Source organism: Porites lutea, chromosome 13 (assembly GCF_958299795.1).
Source record: "Porites lutea chromosome 13, jaPorLute2.1, whole genome shotgun sequence".
Classification (NCBI taxonomy): domain Eukaryota; kingdom Metazoa; phylum Cnidaria; class Anthozoa; order Scleractinia; family Poritidae; genus Porites; species Porites lutea.
The window spans coordinates 20,170,414-20,191,558 of NC_133213.1; the positions used below are offsets into that span (position 1 = coordinate 20,170,414).

At 39.6% G+C, this 21,145-nt stretch overlaps 3 protein-coding genes across 3 annotated transcripts in view; all 3 read left to right on the forward strand.

Moving 5' to 3' along the window:
* Window positions 1–956: 956 nt before the first annotated feature.
* On the forward strand, window positions 957–8,181 carry LOC140922209 (uncharacterized). The gene is made up of 8 exons (XM_073372193.1): window positions 957–1,133; window positions 1,868–1,991; window positions 2,629–2,678; window positions 2,946–3,032; window positions 3,194–3,372; window positions 3,845–3,873; window positions 4,055–4,174; window positions 5,041–8,181. Exons 1-8 carry the CDS (start codon window positions 1,101–1,103, stop codon window positions 5,892–5,894), a joined length of 1,476 nt encoding a protein of 491 aa, XP_073228294.1. The 5' UTR covers window positions 957–1,100; the 3' UTR covers window positions 5,895–8,181.
* A 2,164-nt stretch (window positions 8,182–10,345) lies between these two features.
* On the forward strand, window positions 10,346–10,891 carry LOC140922522 (uncharacterized). The gene has a single exon (XM_073372501.1). The coding sequence runs from the start codon at window positions 10,346–10,348 to the stop codon at window positions 10,889–10,891; it is 546 nt and encodes a 181-aa protein (XP_073228602.1).
* A 2,944-nt stretch (window positions 10,892–13,835) lies between these two features.
* The window catches only part of LOC140922208 (uncharacterized), a 14,589-nt gene continuing 7,279 nt past the window's right edge, over window positions 13,836–21,145 (forward strand). Inside the window, exons 1-2 of the mRNA XM_073372192.1 lie at window positions 13,836–14,259; window positions 21,082–21,145. The exon at window positions 21,082–21,145 is cut by the window's right edge and continues 178 nt beyond it. Coding sequence (XP_073228293.1) covers window positions 13,932–14,259; window positions 21,082–21,145 — 392 coding nt within the window. The 5' untranslated portion in view covers window positions 13,836–13,931. The remainder of the gene's footprint in view (window positions 14,260–21,081) is intronic.

Consider the following 21,145-nt stretch of genomic DNA (forward strand, 5'->3'; position numbering starts at 1 on the left):
TATGGTACTGCAAGGGTGCCACTGACACGGGCAAGGCTGTTCTGTCCTGGTCACTGGGGTTGTGGGCAATGGGCAGCGATCTGTTATTAATTCATCAGATTCTGCTAATATGTCCACAGTTATCTAGTGTTGCTTTCATACTAGTTTGCTTGTGGTTGATGTAAGAAAAATGTCATTTCTAAGGCCATCAAGGCATGATACCGAATTAGATGTGTTATTTCATTTTTGAGGCAACTTGGTTCAGACGCTGGAAGACAAGAGGTGCTTTGAACCGTCGTCCTCTTTCCTTGTCTAAAAGTTGGGAAACCCTTCTCCTTGACAAGGCAAAAATTTTTCACTTCCTTAACTTTCGCAGATAAGAAGATTGTGATGAATGAAAATGACATCTTTCGAGCTCTTGAAGGACTTGATATAACCTCAGTTGCGATTAGTCATATTTGTTCCAAAAATGAAATTCTTTTTTCTCTCATCAAAGAAAACGCAGCTCTCTTCGATTTTATGCCATGCTGTTATACCTTCCAAATGGTTCTTCACAGGGGGGGGCATCCTTATCTCGTCGGAGTGTTTGATAACAAATCTTAACTAATGAATATATTGAAATAAATCTTTGCTCAATGTCCCGATAATATCCCAAATTTCCCGGAAAATTTCCCAGGTTTCCAGATTCCCGGCAAAATCTCCAGATTCTCAGAATAAATTTGTTTTTCTCCCAAAACAGCCCTTGTTAGAGCTGTCACCCCCCGTGAACCCCATGACTGTTGGATTAATTATGTAATGATCTCGGCCATTTTTGAATGTGTGACATAAAGTTGTAGTTCTTTCTTTTACAACTAGGCATAAATATTATGAATTACTCAATGAGAGTTACATGTTTTATTTTTCTACTCACAGGTTGTGCTGAGTATCTAAATCGCCACCCCCTTTTGTCTTATAACACTAACCCACCCCGGCAGCCAGTGGATCTGACAACAGCAAGTTCAGTGACACTTTCAGCTACACAAGCAACAAACTGCACTTTTAATCAAACATACTCTGTTCATGATTACAGTGGCTTTCAGAGTAGGTGGAGAACCATCAGCAACAGGTTTTTCAATCTGACTATGACAAGTGGGAATGGCAGATTTAATCTTAATGTAAGAGCTGCTGATTGTCATAGTCAATGATTTACTGTAATAGCTAAGTACCAAATGCATTTTAGCTTTAATTTTATTTCACTCAATTTTCAGTAATGTAAGTTAAGGATGTGTTACCTGTTTTGTGTGGTTGGGCAAGCAGTCAGTTTTGAGGATCATGGAGGATTACCCGTGTTTTCAAGGGATTTTGACTGATATACAGTGACACTCTTCAGAAGTACCTATCACACCCTGTTCTAGGAGGCAATTACAAACTTAATGGTTGTCATCACCTTGTTTGACAAAAAGTTAAATCATGTTTCTAATGTTGGGATGCACAGTTGTTAACCTCCCCCCCCCCCCCCCCCCATACCCCCAACCAGTTAGTTCATCATACAGTTAAATCTGAGAAACTACCCACCTTAAGTTTCCCCTCGATCACCTAATAGATCTTAACATCTTGCTCTAAGTAAAAAGTGAGTGTTAATAGGGGAGGGGTAGGTGGGCACTTTCTCTGCAACTTTGGCAGTTCAATCCCTCACCAGACCACCAACCAGGCTTTTATGGTGGCTGTGATTACCACCACCTTGATCCAGCTCAGCAATAGCTGTTAGCCATCTTGTAAAGCATCAACGTGTTCTCATCAATTAAGGGTCGCAGTAACTATAACAAAACAAATGTATACCTAACTTGATTGACACTTTCATAAACCCAGTGTGTACAATATCAGGTCTCAGCTGTCTTTTATCTTCTAGTGGAAAGCAGACCGCAATGGAACACTGTCTGGCAGGATCATCCGTATTCCTATTACTTGTACCAATGCGGCAGGTTCAAGCTCAACACCATGTTTCCTGATAAAAGCAAAAGGTTTTGTCACTTGTAAGTACATTTTCTTTTTAATTTGTTGGTGACATCCTAACAGTTTCTTTTAATTAAAGACAGGTTTTTCCAGCTTGGAGTAGTCTTTTTTTCTTCTTCAATGAAAACATTACTTTAAACAGAAGCATTTGTCACCATTATTTTCCCCTGATAATGTACCCTGGGGGGTTCATTAATTTGAAATGTACTTGAACCACTCATGACATCAACAGACTATGAACAATTATATACAGAAAACCAATACATACTGAAAGCATTTGTCCTACAACTGACTCTCTCACAAGGCCACAACTATATGGACTTTTTGTGATTAATAACTCCAAGCAATAATATTTTTCTGTTTTTCTGTCCATTTGTCAGAGTTATTTTTAATCTGAAATGACCTACCCCTCAGATCCCTCAAAGTCAAATGATTGGACCCATAGTTGAGAATGGACGGATACATTTCCTTCTGGGTGATCCATTCAGCTTTAAATGTCTTTTTGCATCAGGGACTACTCAATTCAAAACACAGAATAATATTGTGTTTGGGTTTTACCACAGGCAGCCCAATAATAATAGCATAAAAGTATCTGGTCTGAAAACTCATGACAACAAATTTGTTAATTCTTTCTTTTTACTTTGTCTTTCGTTACAGATTATGCCCCAACTACTCCTATGGTTTCATCATCATCTTCATCAGTCATGGTATCTTTGTCATTTTCTTCATCATTATCAGTGATATCGCCTGTACCACCCTCATTATCACCATCTATACAAACATCATCATCATCATCGTCGTCGTCATCACCATCATCATCATCATTCTTATCACTGTCATCACATCTACCACTGTCATCACCAATATTGTTCACATCATCTGTGCTGTCACCATCACCATCTTTAATTGGAATTGCAAGTACAAGAACATTGGGAGTGTCACATTCAGTTTCTTCATATCTCCCATCCACACAGATTCAAACTGCAAAATTATCTACCCAAGCAACATCACCAACAGGAATCCCACGCCAATCCAGTGGTGCAGAAGTGACACCTTCAAAGGTAGGACTGTGTTAATTCTCTCATGTGAGGAAACATGATATTTCCATTGAACAAAAAATGTATTAACTTGTCAAGAGAGGATTTTGTTCACCATTGAGCAGCATGGTTAATTATTGCATTATGTGGTACATACTTAGATGGCATTTTTATGTTCACTTCAGGCCATAACTGCAGTGTCTTCTAGTGCTGCCACCAGTAGTGGCCCATCCCCAGGTGACACGAAAAAAAGGACAGGTGGAAATGATAATGGGATTGTTATTGGTGCTGCTGTGGGTGGTGCCTTAGTTCTTGGAATTTTGGTTCTCATGAGCATTGTGGTTTGGAAACGGAGAAAGCCAGGGTAATTAGATGAATCTATGAGTTAAATGATTTTATATTAGAATGATAACTGGTCTTGATGACTTATTGCCAAGATTTCATCTTCTTCCTTGCGCCATTCAGGATTCTCATTATTAGTTGTCACTGATTCTCTAAAATAACATGCCTTTCTAGGTAATGTTGCCAATCTTAACTGTCTGTTCTTTTATTTTCAAGAGCATTGTTATATAATTATCATGATCAGTATTAAAAGTATTATAAATTTCTCTCTCGCATGAGTGAGGAGACTTCATCATAAACAAATTCAATTTTAAGCTCAGTTCTAAAAAATAATATGAAGGGGCATCTGATTATTACTTTTGATTAACTTCTAGTCTCTTCTTTGCATTATTTTGTAATTCTCGACTGAAGAAATTTCTTGAGACCTTTTGCCAAAAAAAAAAGATAATAATAATAATAATATGTTTTGTGGCCGGGTTTGTGATTTTTCGTAGGAAAAACTCAGACAAGCAAGTTAAAACAGGTAAGAAATTAATTAATTTATTTATTTTTAATACATTTGTAAACTGTTTAATTATATGCTTTACATTTTGTTGATGCATGTTCTTGAAATGTTACATAGTTGTTAATCATGTCCTTATCACAGGTATAATTTATTTCATACTGCAAATGGGTCTGGAATTCTTTTTGTTTTAACTTTTAAGTTGAGAACCCTGATCATGGTAACTCAGGCAATGAGATCCAGTTGGAAATGCCAAAAGGAGGTACATCACCTATTGCACAGGAAGACCAGCCAACATATCAAGGCCTCCTCAACGACAATAGTGAGTTTACAGCTATTTTGAGAAAGGTTGTCGGAAAAACTGTGCACGGGACAATCCCGAAGGGTAATATGGGATACGATCAATATACTGTTCCTGACATTGTAGCTGTTGATAATACTTTTGTTGCTTTCCTTTAGTACTCACAAACTTACATCTATGGTCTCTTGTGTCATTCTTTCAAATTTCATTGAAGAACTGGTCATTCAGTACTACCCACAATACCTTCCAGCATTGCCACGTGCACTTTTTCCGACAACCTTTCTCGAAATAGCTCTATGTTCAGGGTGCAAAGAAAATCATTTTTACAGCTTGCCATTTGGGCACTGAAGCTGAAGCTAGCATTTAGACGTCATTTCAACTAGCCCCAAAAGCTTTTTGACGAGCACAATTGGTTTCACAGTTCTTCTGTTATTCGAATTCCTCAAAAAACATCACTTGCCCGTTGGTTAAGTTAAAAACAGAATTCACTGCCCCGATAGCAAAATCCACTAGCCGTGGGCTATCGGACACGACTTTCTTTGCATGCAGATGTTTATGTTATAATGTGCATCATGTGTATCATGCAACTGATTTCCTATCAATTTGGACTACTAAGAAAAAAAAATTAATTTTAAAATTATGTTACAAAATGTTTATATTCCAGGAGTATATGGAATAAATAATCACCTGCTATATTGCATCTACAATAATTAATGGTGTTAACACAGATAAGAGGGTGTATTAAACTGTATTTGACTTGACATTGCAAAAATTAAAATACAAAAACATGATCAAAATTGAAGGGTTGCCTAGAACAGAGCCCCGACTTTGGAGGGAATTTTTTGACAAACCCCATAATAACTGTTTTTCCTGTATTTCCCTGCCAGGGCAAAGTAATGGGGCAACAGTATACAGCAGTGCTGAAGGAAACTATGATAACTGCACTGTGTATCAAACCCTTGACAAAGAGAATCCTGGGCCACCTGTGTACCTTGGACTGTCTAAAGGTCTACCAGAAGGAGCTCCAACCACAGGGCTTCCAAACTCCAGACACTCCACAATGCCAAATCCTAAGCTGAAACCAAGTGCTGAAGGGATACCATCTTCTAAAGCAAATGGCACCATAGGGGTCCCTAAATCCAACTCTGCTACAGGACAGCCAAAGAGAGGGCCCAGTGTATCCCAGGAACCTGTCTATAATGTCCTCGATGGACCTGGTACAGGCCCAAGGACCACAGCAGAGCCATTGTATAATGTGCTTGAAGGACACGAATATGCAACCCCAAATGTTGACCCTTTGTATAATGTTCTTGAGGGCCCAGATTCTAACCGGAGTGTATCTAAAAGTGGACCAAACACCACAGAGGAAGCTGTTTACAATGTGCTCGAGGGCCCTGATACCACAAACGGTCCCACTACTAAGCAAGGTCCTGAAAATGATGCTATTTACAATGTGCTTGAGGCCCCAGATTCTGACAAGAATTCAGTAGTTGCTCAGGGCCGTTCAGGGCCCGGTAATGAGCCCCTGTATAGTGTACTTGAGGAACAAGTTGGAGATGGATCAAAACAAAATGCACCAAATAAATCGTCTTCAATAGGTGGAGTCGCTAATCCAGCATATGAGCAAACTCTTGATTTTGATGCGTCATATGCAGCTGTACGCAGACCAGGGACACGTGGAGAGTCACTGTATGAGCCCCTGAGGCGACCTGGACAAGACTTGTATCAGCCCCTTGGCTGAAGCCAGAACCTCCACAACACTGTTTTTAGGCCCCGTCTACATGTATCCTAAGATGCTATCTTAGAAAATACTTAAGCCACCACGAAATAAGCATTTTAAATTGAAAAAAGTACAAATTTAGTTGCCCATTTGTGACAAACAAACGACCCTTTCGTGAATTCAAGTAATGTGAACATAGGGTTGTTTTCTTACTTACTACTGACACACTCTCTTGCTTACCTCGAACTCGTAGTCTATAATTGTCCCTCACGCATGGAGTCATTCAAACTGTGCATGTGTAGGGCAGTGCCTTATTTTATTCCAAAGTTTTTGCAGTAGCAGGGTCGTCATTAAGAGCCGGGGGCCGGGGATTTTCCCCGGCTATTAAGAGAGTGGCCCCCGACTACTTTTATTGGAAAATAGAACCAAAAGAAATCCCTAGCCGTTTGATTCCCCGCCTACTTGTTATATTTACCCAGCAACTTGAACTCTTAGGGACAACCCTGAGTAGTAAGGAGCGAGGGAGGCCACCCTTTCACGCCTCGCGTGCCCAGTCGCACACATGGCCACTTTCCTCGCATGCGTGTTTAACTCCATAGAGGAAGAAACAAGAGGTGCTGTGTAGTAGTCTACAGCGTATTGTCTCATAGTTATGGCATTAATTAACAAATAGATTAATTATTACATATTATTGTCAGCAATGACACGAATGTTCTACGGTTCTGGATCTTCACGATTCTAAAATATGCATCTGTTGCAATACATAATTTTCATAAATTATCTGTAACTGGTTGGTATGTATGGAGTCATTTAGAATTTTTATTTTTGAATTTTATGTTCTTGAAAATAACTCAATATTTGTGTCAACAAAATCGTGAATTTGAATTTAACAAGTGAGTTTACCATGAGTAAATGATGGTACCTTTGTGAAACCTTCAAAAGGTCGGTTCATTTATCCAAAAGTATCGTTCTGTATAGTTCGATAATATTTTGGAGGCAAATGAACTTGTTATTATTGCCTGATAGCAAACCTCTTAGAGAGAAAGGTATACCAGTTTATAGTAGTGTGTAGTGTAGTTCAACGTTGCTGCATGATTTTAGTCAATTTGTGGTCAATGTAGATTATGCATGATTGCAGTTGAGCTCACTTTCTGAAGCTGGATAATTTTGTGACCAAATTCAAACGTGAAATGATCACAGCTTTCACATGTAATAAAACATCGAAGTGAGAGGAATGAGTTTTGTTCTAGCTTGTTGGTCAATCAGACAAAGGGCCTTTGTAGGTTTGCAGGCTTTTGTGTGAGGTAGGCAGTAACAAAAACAAAATGTATTTTAAAAGAGAAAAATCTAGGTAAGGTATTAAAAATATATTTTTATAGTTGTAGCTAATGTATTGACCGTATATGTTTTATAAAGAGGAGAAGTCTTCCTGCTTCCTCCCATATTTTTCATACAACGAACTTTTTTTGGATACTTTAGAAAAATGGTTGTGAATTTAATAATTTGACGGCTACAGATGCTTATAGTTTCCTCCGCAGCCTTTATGAGGTTCGTCACGCAACGCTCCTATAAATTGCGTGACGACCCTAATGACAGCTGTAAAGGAGACTACAGATGCTGTAGATGACATGTAAATCGGAAGAGGTATTCCCACAGAGAGCAACTCTCTCCTCAGCGGGGAGGGGTGCCCCAACATTAGATTTATTTTGCTACTGTATATGTTGTATTATTTTCTTGAAAATAAGTTGTAGCCTTGGAGTAAGTTTTATTTTTTTTTTCAGCTCCATTTTATAACTTGCATGTTATGTGTTTTTTCGAAGTCTTATGCAATTCTTTTTATGATTATTTTAAATTTTGTATTTTTAGAAAATAGTCTACAATCTTGGACAAAACTGTTGAGAAAATTGCATTCTTGGGGAGCATTTTTTCTAAACTTCGTAGTCGACCGATTCTTCCCTCCCCCCTCCTCCCCCTGGAAGCAGTGTTGTGGGGTCTTCAAAAGAAAGCCGGATCCCTGAACATTTGTAGCAAGCAACTTTGAACTGGGGGGGGGGGGGGTCATTACGCAAAGCCGTTGATTTGGAAATAGCTTTGTTGCGTTAGATAGTGCGCATTAATGAAAACATTTTCTCAAGAAGTTTTGTCCAGGATTGTAGCTTTTTATATACAAATAATGAACTATCTTATATTTTTCCATATCAAATAAAACGGTGAATAAAATATATATAGAATGGGCATAATAAAACATGCATAAATTCAAAATAGCTAGTTAATTAATATAAAGTACTTGAAAATAAAGTATAAATTGTGTAAAAAATGCAGCAAAGTGTGTTATCATAGCATGTTATGAATTATTTACATTGAATTTTTGGAGTCGCCGCTAGGGTCTGCCGGATTGTGCTCGAAAAATAGAGTATTATGCTTTTGGGCGTCACCCGTGAAACTAGGGTATTATGCTCAAAATTATGCTCGACTGGAGGTATTATGCGCAAATTATGCCTGACTAAAATGACACTTCCACCTCCCCCCCCCCCCCCCCCATAGGCCTGTATCTATTGATAAACATTCCTAGTCTTTCATTTTTGAAAGAATTGTTAGACAATAATTATTCAGTTAAACATTTGATAAGCAAGCGAAAGGTCGGAAATTGTGAGGCATTGAAAGGCTTACTATATGTCTTTCTCCAATGAAGTTGGATTATAGCAAAATGCACTGGGTGCGAGTCTAACGTATCAAGTTAAAATATTCCCACTTTTATCAACTTTGTACATTCTAGAGCGTCCCTAAGAGCGAGTTGCTGGCAAAATTTGCATACACCTCTCACAGTTTTCGTCAGAAACAGAGGCATTATGCTCCAAACATATTAGTATTATGTCAGCATTATGCCTGATGCTCCAGATATAGTATTATGCTCAAAATTATGCCGGCATAATCCGGCAGACCCTAGTCGCCGCAAAAGATGAATATGAAACCACACTACGGTAGAAACATTTTAGTAAGTTGCGATTTCCTGCGATTTTCTGGGCTAAAAACACTATGATCAGTTACAATAAAGCCTTGCTCTCCCTTCAAATCTAAGCGTTCGGCCTGGACTAAACCACTGGTCGAAAGGTAAAGCTTACATTGAGCAAACAACGACAACTTTGTCAACGAATGTGCTTGTACCGCGCCATTCACTCGATATAAATCTCTACTCCCCTTTTTGAGGGAGTTGCAAAGCACAAACGGGAATAGATTGTTAGAGAGTGCAAAGAAGAGAAACTTTAAAGTGAAAGCTAGTTTTCGGCTTACCTGAAACCTGCTCTCGCCTTGAACTTGAGATTGTTTGTGGTTCGTCATAGCCCTTTTCATAACCGTGCGTGAAAAACGCAGACTGCAGACTGGAAGGTAAACGTGTATGGTCAACATTGTTGTGCAATGCTTTAACAGATTCCCTGTCCCTAAATTTGGGGTAGGGAATCTGTTTAACCTTTTCACAACAATGTTTATCCCGTCTGCGTTTGTTGCACACCGCTTTAACAATAGCGGCCCACTTATTTATTCTTTCATATGTACATAAATGAGCCTTTCTGGTCTCGCTTAAAGTAACAATTCTTTGTATTTTGCACATGCTAACGTGGTCAGAAAGACTAATTATCATACAGTCGAACCTCTCGGTACGGACACCTCTCTAATACGGACACCTTCCAATGTCCCGACAAAATTCTCATATATTTTCTATAATACCTCTATAATACGGACTCTCTCTAATACGGACAACAGACACTAAATCTCGGCTCCAGAGAGTAAATTCATATAAACCTAACCTCTTTATTACGGACACTGCGGTGATCTGGTGCCGATTCCGAATCCCGATCAGGTGAATCTGCACAGGGTGAATCCCGTCTGGCTGATGAGCTATGCAAGGTGATTTCAAAAGCCCAGTCGCTGTATATCAAACAACAATTTGAGGAGGAACATAACCGACTTTTGTAAGGCTTGAATAACTAGAGATTTTCTCGGAGGGGGGGGGGGGGGGTATTTCTGGAAAGTCGTACTGTGGGGTTGTACAGTCCGGCTCTCCTAATCTTTACACTATTCCAGAGCATTATCTATAAGGTTAATGTAAGAAGGTACCCTCCACCCCTGCCCGGGATTTATGTCGTGAAAACGGACAACTTTCAAATCTGTGATGCCTTGACATGAAGTACCTAACCATGTTAAGCGAAGGTGGCCATTAAATGAAGATGTATTTGAGGCTAGCGTACTGCGCTTTTTCATCGTCTCCTTCAAAAGATTCTACGATGAGTACCTTGTGGGATATTTCTTCACTATTTGTTGAAGTTTAAACCTTTGCGGGATTTTTTCCCTTCCAAAACGTGATTGCAAATCTCTCTTTGTTTGTGAATTCTTGAATCTGCCGTGGTGCGAAGCGAAATGGAAGATCTTTTACGATGCGAAAACGTATGTTCAAGTCGACGCTTTTTACCGTTATGTGGTTTGAATCTCATTCACGCGCCGGTTGTTATTATCGTCTCGCCTTTCAGACAGATGACATCTCCTTGCTTGAGTTCTCCATCTCCCGTGCTCAGTCCCAGCTAACCAGAACTGCCAATGCTGCTGCTGACCTTGGACTTGTCATCAGTGCTCCCAAGACTGAGTATATAACGATCAACTGCTGTCCACAGCCTCCACTAGAAGTATATGGTAGTACAATCAACCATGTACAAGACTTCAAATACCTTGGCTCCATGATGGCATCTAGTAGTGGGGATCTCAAAAGAAGGAAAGGGCTTGCATGGACAGCTTTTTGGAAGCTGGAACGTCTGTGGAGATGCCCTAACATCTCTATCTCCACCAAGATCAAGCTATTTAATACTACCTGTGTCACTGTCCTTCTATATGGCTGTGAGTCGTGGGGTGGGTCCTGTCGAAAGCAATGGAAAGCGAGATCAATGCCTTTGGTACCTCATGTTATAGAATTATGCTCAACATCAAGAGAATTGATAGGGTGTCCAATGCTAAAATCTATGATCTAACTCAGACTGCCCCGCTGGTAGAAAATGTCAGAACTCGCCAACTGAGGTTTCTGGGTCATGTACTCAGGATGCCTGATGATGAGCCATGCAAGGAGTACGCACTGTATATTCCACCACATGGGAAGAGAAAACCAGGAAGGCAACGAACCCTGTTTCTCAGATACATTCAACACCTTTTGGGAGACACAGACAACATGATTGGCCCGGGCAAGCTGTCTGAATTGGCACAGGATCGTTGTGGCTGGAGGAAGCTCGTAGTCGCCTGCTCTGCAGCCGACCGGTGATGATGATGATGATGATGATGTAATGCTAAGCGGTGAAGGCAACACCGGAGAACGGTGAAAAACAATAGGTCTAATTAGCAAAAAAGCAACTTTGCACGTGCAGCACACTTTTTTTGTACATTTCTTTGCCGTTGTTTTGCACGACCCCAACGTGAAACTTCCAGAAACTTCTTAGCTACACGTTTTATGGGGGAAATGTTGCACGTTTTCTTGTTCACTTTTTTTTCACTGCCGCTCATTTTCACCTTGCATTGGTGGCCGTTAGCATTTCTCATTTTGTTACGGCCGCTACAAAATTTTCATGTTGTTCTTTAAACAAAAAATGTCTCCTTTGTTTTTTATCTCTCCCGCTAGATCTCTGTCGCCCTTTTTCTCGTTGAGCTTCGCTGGCCTGCCGCCTACTTTCTCTTTTTCTCTGTCTTTCTCTTGCTCTATATTTCAAATTTGTGGACATGAGAATTAATCTAAGCTTAATACTTTAGAAGACACGGGTAAAGAGACAATTTCCGCTTTCCGTTTTCGTATTCATTGACTCCTTAGTTGTCTCTGCTTCACAAGACGCGAGTAGCTATGCGACTTCCCGTCAAAATAACCTTGAGTTGCATTTGGGCTGCTATACCTGTTTATTGAGCTGTTTTACATTAGTATGCCTGTGGTGCGGACGGACGGACGGTCGGGCGGGCGGTCGGTCGGTGTACGGTCACGTGATTACCAAATTTTCTCGGATAGGTAGTTTACCACATTTTCTTACCCACGGTGCTCCGCTTCGCACGCCTCGCGCGCGAGAGCTCCGCTATTAACAAATCGAAAGAGATTCATTATTTACTACCGTTAATTCAAATTGTTAATAAATTAATAACCAACGATGAAACGCGAGACGATAATAACAACCGGCGCGTGACCACATAAAGCATTGTGAAATCAACAACGGTTAAAGCGTCGACATAGTTTTTGCATCGTAAAACAACTTCCATTTCACTTCGCACCACAGCAGATTCAAGAATAAAACAAAACAGGTAAGATTTTATCTCTTATTTAATTTCCATTTGCAGTTTACAAATAAGAGCGTGGGTTCCCTATGACAGGACTGATGAAATGAAACACTTACCAGGGGCATGAATTTAAAAAAAACATTTCACTATTGCTTTTACTGTATTTGTTCGCAGGCGATCTGACGTCTAATGATTACTGCAGTCAAAATAAACATCTCTGGAGGGCATACTCTTGGCCTCCAACATGGCGGCCAAAACTACTTTTTGCTTATATCCTGTTGAACGTTTAATAATTACCCTCAGATGTGCTTTAAACGTTACCACATCACCTTTTGAACATTTTCCTTGAAATTTAAGTGCAAAATTTGTGTTAAGAAGGAGGTAATTCATAATTTTAAAAATCACACTTTGGTCACGTGACCAGTTACGAACTTACTCATTTTAAGAAAATGGTGCGGGTTTGAGAAACCAAATCACTATTATTTTGTTTAAGATATGACCCAATAAACATTTTTCGACGGCAAAATCATATACTGACTTTCGTTTTCATAAAAACGACGTCACATGACCTCTTAGTGCAAATGGCCTATAAAAAGCTCTCCAGATGTAAACCTCCATAAAAAACCCAGACTCCCACTTTGCAGTTTGACCTGGATTGACTGTAAAATACAGAAACATATAAGTAGCCTAACATGTGACTGCACAGAGATCCACAGAGGAATCTAACGCGCAAAGTTTGTTCCTCCCAAACCGCCCCCCGCCCCCTAAGTAGTTTTGACACTCGTGCAAGATGGCAGCCCGTATTAAAAGCAAAGCGCTCGATCTTGACCATCTTACGGAAAAATAGAGGACTGTGAACAGTCTAGTTAAATAATACAAAATAAATTCGAAATGGATGCTTTTAAGGTTATTGCAGCAGGTGTTAAGCTTCAGCTCACTTTTCGTTCACTAAACAAAGCCAGCGTTGTCTATCATTGAGGAATCGGTGAAGGAGTTAATTGCAAAAAGGAGATTGGTTTATTTCGATTTATTTACGGTTAAGATGAAAACCAACCGTACGCGTAACGCAGCAACTTGCAGCTCACTGGGGGCACATCATCTTTCCTTAGGTGCCTGCAACTCTTGTTAACTGACTGGCTTGAAATCGCTTTATTCTGAAATAAACGGTTTTGTCGACAAAGTTTGTCCCAAGCGTGGAAGTCGAGTGGTAGGAAATAGTTTCCCTTTAAATATGCCTTGACGCTGACGAGTTTGTACATCTTCTTTTCAAAGAATTTGGGCAAAACCAAGGCCCGCGCCCGGGAATGCAGAATGGATTCCGGGGTTAAATTTAAATCCGGGTTTCTTTTTCTTTTCTTAAAAAGCATTTCCTCAAATAATTTTCTCTTTTATTTTTGGAGCGTTTATCATCAAATTGTAGACAAAAGGAATTAAACGTAACTGAATTGCCTTTTGACTCCAAATTTCGCATTAACCCTGGGTTATCTTTCAAGGGCGGGCTTTGGACAACCCGGCCGACTCATGGGGTATTACCCCCGTCGCCGGTTAACCCACCAACCCGCACATTCCGGGAATTTGGGGGTTATGGGATATCGAATATCATCCGGATCCCCAGCAACCAAAAGGGAAAAACTGAGAGACAGGAAATAGTTCCGTCATAATCGTCGATGTGGAAATAGGTCGAAAACCTTTCGTTCTTTTATGGTGGCCAAAGCGAGCTTCGGCATAATTTCAAGTCTGATCAAGAAACCTGTTTAATACAAAATGAATTCGAAACGGATGCTTTTAAGGCTGTTGCGGCTGGGTTTATTGAACTTACTCTTCGTTCACCAAACAAGACCAGCGTTGTCTATCATTGAGGAATCGGTGAAGGAGTTATTTGTGGAAAGGAGGGCGTTTATGTCCGACAAATTTACAGTTTACATGAAGACTGGCCGTACCTGTAACACAACAACTTGCACTTCACTGGGGGCGCAATTTCTTTTCTTAGGTGGCAGCTCTTGCTCATGCCGGTGCATGAATTATCAGCCCTTTACCTTTCTATCTTCAATACAGAGGTGCGCTGATACAAACCAAGTACAAGACTTTGGAGGTGAGCTTAGCATACATCATATTAGCATAAATCAGATTGCATTATCTTTGTGCTGTAGTCAGCTTATCGCAAATAAAACACGGCAGGGCTATTTTGGAGAACGCCGAATGCAAAACCGGTCAGTATAAAACATGGACTGCGGACTGTGGACTGCGGACTGCGGACCACGGACTGCGGACTGGGTATAAAACACGGACAAGGAAAAAATGAAGACTCCGGATTGAGTATAAAACATGGACTAGGTATAAAATGCGGACTATGGATTATGTATATAAAAACAGCTTTAGAAAGGTAAAACTGAGAGAAATGGAAAGTGGACTAGCATAAAGAAGTAGTCCCAGCTCCTTGCCTCACACACAAACATTCCTTCATGAGTCATGCAGTCTATTCTCCTCAATGTCAGCGTCATGTAGAAAACGAAAGCAAACTGCACGGGCAAGGAAGGTTATGCTGCTACTAAGGGCAACTGAAACTCTTAATTTTATAAAAGGAAGGAGTTAGAAGAGAAGTCAATTTATAGTTTTAAACCAATAAGAAGCACCAAATAAAAAAGATAGTACAGTCGAACCCCCGCTATTTCGAAGGAAGATTGAATTCCCTTGGATTTACCCTTATGTTTTCAGTCATTTACTATCAGCTCTTTTGAACTCGGTTATTTCGAATTCCCCGCTATTTCGAACTCATCGTTCTTTCCCTGCACCTTAAATCAACCCCGTTATTTCGAACTTGTCAAAAACAGAGTAAGTACATAAGAGCACAGCTGGAAACGTATTACATTTTATTTGAGCTAGAACAGAACATTCAAAGATTTTACAATGCAACAGCGTCTACTGATTTATCCGACATATAATTACTGTATTTTTATTTAATCAGTGTCTTTCTTCATACAGTACTGTATTTTATTGAAAAATGATTCATTGTTACCAATTTTACGTTTCCCTGGTTATTTCGAAACCCCGCTATTTCGAACTTTTTTCCATTTCCCTTGGGACTTCGAAATAGCGGGGTTCAACTGTATTGGTGTCAGTCAGAGTAAAATTCTTATAGATGCCATTATTCTGTTTCAAATAAAGCCTTGGGAATATGAGAAAATGAAGAACTCAGACGAAAAGGCCAATATAGGGGCATTCCGTAATGTAAAAAAGCCGAGTATTTAGGGGGGAGGGATTACTCAGCTATACATGAATAATGGCCGAAATGAATCATCTAACGTTATATTCTAAGCGATGATATGATTATGATGACATGATTTACACCCTGCTCCTGACCCCCAGAGTGGGGTACTCCTAGCAATTATTGGTGGGGTTGTACCACCCGGTTCTCCAAATCCTGACCCTATTTCAGACCAAAAAATGTCATTTTCCACACCCATTTTCAGACCTGGCCTAATAAGGTTGTTCCAGGCTCTCAGATAATGAGGGAAAATTCCCCAGTTTCCTCCCATTTAGTTTTGTGTTCGCACTCTCTCAATTCAGCGGACCCAACTATCTTAGAGCCTGGAACAGGCTAGGCCTAATTAGGCAGAGATTATGTCATCATTACCAGATGAGAGTGCAAACAAAAAATTCTTCAAATGCATTTTGAATTCGCATATATCTATTTTGTTGTTATTCTTTTGGAATTTAAATGATAAATACGTTCATACATGTACACTCCCATAGTTCCCTCGAACCCAGATGAAAATGAGCAAAGTGTTTTCAAACCAAAAAGGCACAAAAACCCCACCCTTTGGGGCGGCATATACCTATATGGCTTACATAAGGGAGTACCCCCCGGGGTCCTGACCCCTTTCATGATTGTTGAGACCCATACCAGGTCTAAGAATGGGTGTAGAAAATAGCATTTTGGTCACGCTCGTGATTCAGAGAACCGGGCGGCACACACCTCCGCCAAGAATTTCTAGGAGTATTTATAACTTAAACTCACGTGTCTTTCTATTTAGCGATCTTTTGATCTTATTCTTCCTTACCTAGAACCGATGAGCACCCTTTTTACCAACGTAGTCTGTAGTCCGTATTTTATACCAAGTCCGTAGACCGCAGTCCGCGTTTTATACCTAGTCCATGTTTTATACCCAGTCTATATTTTCCAGTCCGCGTTTTAAACCTAGTCCGTATTTTATACCCAGTCTCCAGTCCGAAGTCCGTAGTCCGTAGTCCACAGTCCACAGTCCGCAGTCCGCAGTCTGCAGTCGACAGTCTGTGTTTTATACTGACCGAATGCAGAGTACCAAATGGCTCTGAAGTTTGGTGATTGGGGTGAGGAAACTGAGTGAATTAAGTTTCAGGTCTGGTTTTCAAGCTAAATGACCCTAGATAAAACCTGTATAACTCAGTTTCCTACCCTTATCACTAAACTTCAGAGTCATTTGGTGATCTGCATTCGGTGTTCATCTAGCCTGCAGCGCAGGCATAGTTTGGGTGAGCAAAAGCTGCTTGTTGGTTATCATTAGATCTGTACAGCACCCGAAATGATCCCGACCCCGAAATGATCCCCAACCCATGATCCCCAGATCAACCCTGAAATAAAACGGACCCCGAAATGATCTCCTTTTCTCTTCACGTTGACCCCGAAATGATCCCCAATTAATTTTAAGAATGGAATGATATCCTAGAACTATGGGTCAAGCAACATGCACAACATCATAACTAAATTAAGTTTCACCAATAATTTTCACTTGCCCACATGACATTAATTTGGGATTACACTTTGAACCAGATTAAACAAAAATATCATTAAAAAAAATACACAGAGTCTAGTATATTTGTAGTAACACCATGAACTGCAATTGATAACATCAAGAAACATAACATTCTAATTTTTTATTATTACTTAGGTGATCATAGCCCAGGTTATAGAGAAAACTGCATAGATGTTAAATTCTAAAAATGATGTTAAAACTGCATGCCTTGGATATTTTTGAAATGGTGTTTTAACACTTTTTAAAATTTTAAAATGATGTTAAAGATGCAAAAGTAGACATAAAGGCAATAAAGAAGACAAAAGTGTTAAAAAATCACATAAACTGTAGTGAAATGTTAAATGCGATTCAAGAATATAAACACTACAACAGACTTGTAATAATTACGTGACGGAATACCATTCCATTCCAAGAATTAATTGGGGATCATTTCGAGGTCGACGTGAAGAGAAATGGGGATCATTTCGTGGTCCGTACATCATTTCGGGGGCTGTACAGATCCCATTGGCCATAGCCGCTTCGGACACCTCATGAAATTTATACAATGTAGTTTTCCCCTTTAGTAATTAGGGTTAAGCACTGCCTTTTACAGATCCTTTACGGATTAGGGTTAAGCACCGTTTCAAAACTGGCTAGGTTCTTTTTTTTGGGTTGGGGTTGATGCTAAATCTACTTAAATTATTTCACTTCCTTCCAGCAAATCCTCATTGGTCTAGTGGTTAGTGTAGTATATGGGACCACCTGGGTCATGGGTTTGAATCCTACTGTCTTATTTTATTAATTTTAATGATACACTAGTGAGCAGCACACATACACTTCCAGTGAACATTTTCAACATAGAAGGAGGAGAAATTATGCTCGCCCGGGACAACGAAAATTTTCGTACCCTGGGCGAGAATTGAACTCACGACCCTCCGAATACTACATGTTTATCGGCCATTCCAACCACTGAACCGGAGAGTCCCAAGTGAGCATGGTTTCTCCTCCTTCCAAGTTGAAAATGTTCACTGGAAATGTATGTGTGCTGCTCAGTAGTGTATCATTAAAATTAATAAAAATAAAAATAAAATTAATTTACACAACCACAGTTCGTGAGAAAAAAAACAAAATGGCGGGTCAAAGTTAAGTGATACCGACTGATTTTATTTTTCTTTTTATAATCCGAGTTGTTTTTTTTCTATGATCCGAGTTGATCCGAGTCCAATTTTATTTTATTTTTATTTTTTTATTCAATCCGAGTTGGTCCGAGTCGATCGGAGTTGATCCGACCCAGACTGACAGTCCGAGTTGATCCGGTCCGACTTTTGTACCTGCCTGTTTTACAATTTGTGCTAGTTTTATATTTTTAAGTCCCAAATGCTACTTTTCATCCCTGCTTCTTTTTTTGTCTTTTTCTTACTTTTATACACAGTTTCTTCAAAACGTTTTTCAACCTCTTTTGCTGCTAAAAGAATTATGGCTAAAAATTTCGCAAAATAGCGAGTCTCTGATCTCATAGCGATGACACATGAGAACAACAGACGTGTGAAGATTTCTTGTGGCAATTAAGGCATGACCCTCAAGTAGTGACATCATCCATGTATCTGTACTTTAATAGATCATGGGCAATGACCAATCACAGCATGCATAGCATTCACATCATTGTATAAACGAGTATAGAGACCACACTACCTGATCACTGTTGGTTGGGGCTTACCGTATTTATTCGACTATAAGCCGAGCGATTTTTACACAAATTAAAACTGAAGTGAATTAAAATTTGGCCTCTAGAGGGGGTCTCGGCTTATAGCCGAAAGTTTTTGAAAAAAAAAATTTTTCCGGCGCATGGAAACTCTACTAAATCGAGATGTATTTACGTATAAGCCGAGCTAAAGTAAAGAAACACAATATGCAATCGTTGGTTATTAACTTTTAAGAATGTGGTGGCTCCTAAAGGAGCCGTTTGCGAAATTTAATGTGTTTTCACAGAAAAGATAAAGATTCTTGATAGGGAATAACCGTGACGCTGACGGGATGTGATTACAAATCGATGGAACTTGACTGCTTGCTGCTCCAAACCTTCTGGGAAACGCTGAGCGAGTGTTGTTTTGGTGCGAAGGCTGACGGAATGGCGGCGCTTCCATTTCTGGTACCAGAAACTCAGGATTCTCGCTGAATTCCTTTGCCTTTAGACGTACCATCAATCCGCTAACAGCTATTCCTATGCAAAACGAAGTGAGAAGGAACGATCGAAAGGTTAAAAATTTGACACGTGTTGAATTTGTTTTGACATTTGTGAAAACTGGCCAATGAGAATCTTTCATACACAATGTTGTCACATGATACTACGATAGTTTTGAGAGTCACACATTCAACTCATATTCACTCAGCAATCAGCTGATTGATTTATTTCGTGATCTTGTTTCTGTTAATCAATGCTCGACAAAAAACTTACCTTGGCTTCTCTGCTCTGTAAACCATTCCAGTATTCTTTGATCAAGCTCCGGATACTTTGGCGTGAAGCATCCCATCGTGTTCCGTTTCGCTGACAATTTAATCTCGCCATTAAAAAGGTTCGATTGATCTTTCCTCCAGCGACGGACCATGGACTCACTGATGCCATATTCTCTGGCGATTTCAGAGTTATTTTCAACAGCTTCTGCTTCAGTGACTATTTTAAGTTTAAGCGCGAGGTTGTATGACGTGCGACGAGCCTAGTTGGGCATGATGACAACTTGACTTGAAATAAACGATTGCGAACATGAGATTGTTTGATAGACGCTACGGATGTCTAGGTACTGGTGATGCCGCTTAACAACACAGTTAGTTTAAAATTCATTTTTTGGATCACATTAATTCAATTTCATCCGAGTTATGATTCATTGCTTTTCAATTGAATAGTTAGTTACGAGTAATAGTTATTAATTCGCGTGTGTTTTCTAAGAGGGAAGCTTTTTGCATAATAAATCACCATTGCATCTCTTGTATACGCGCGTGTGTGTTATCGTCTAAGCCTCATTTATGACACTCAGTGTGATTTTTTTCCGAAAATGTTAGGTTTTCCCGTAGTTAACAATTCAGTCTTGTAATAATGAATGGGTCTCGGCTTATAGCCGGGTGTTTTCAATTTATTTTTGGTTCTCGTTATGCCGAGTCTACACGTTCAAAGTTTGGGGTCTCGGCTTATAGCCGAGATCGGCTTATAGTCGAATAAATACTTTATTACAGTTTTTTAGCTTATTTCATGCATTTTTATGACTTGTAGCTTAAGCTACACTTTCCAAACTTACATTTATTTAGAACGTGTTTGTACTTGGCTTTCAAAGTACTATTGCTAGATTAATTTGTTATCATAATTGCTTTTTTTTGTTCTCATGATCACTAACTACAAGAAAAAGGTTCCTTGGCAAGGTGCCAGGGATTACTGTTTTGACATGAGATGAAAAGTTGCCCACAATTTAGCTGCTGGCCACCCCTGAGTCTCAGGGTGCAAAGAATATCAGACAGTTTTACAGCCTTGGGCACTGCATCTAGCACGTACTAGCCCAAAATTCACTTCAACTAGGCTGAAAAAAATTTTAGCAATCATTGATTGCTACAGTGAATCTGTAATTTGAATTGGCTCCCTCTAAGACAACATCACTTTTTAATACCTGTCAAGGAAGTTAAGAACAGTCGAATTCACTAGCCTGACAGCAAAATCTACTACACTGGACCCTCGATATAACAAACCTCTATAGTTATAATGAAGTCCTTGGTGTAATAAATAATTTTCTTTCAGTGTTTCAGTTAATTCTTTCAAACATGGGTCATGTAGACCATCTGAGCTGGGGTAACCCAGACCACATGCTATTTTTTTTTTGTTATATTTAATTTAGCATTTAAATTTTATCTGTCTGGTCAAGAAGCCTTCTTTGTTGGGTCATTGATGAAAACTTTACCATTACTGACATGATGCCCCCAGGAGCGAAACATGAAATTGAACGAATAATTTATCTTTGGAGCAACATGACAACTGGATTAATTATTTAATGATCTGGGCCATTTTTGAATGTTTGATATAAAGTTGTAGCCTTTTCTTTTACAACTAGGCATTATGAAGTACTCAATGAGACTTACATGTTTTATGTTTCTACTTACAGGTTGTGATGAGTATCTAAATCCCCGCCCTATTTTGTCTTTCCAAACTAACCCACCACAGCAGCC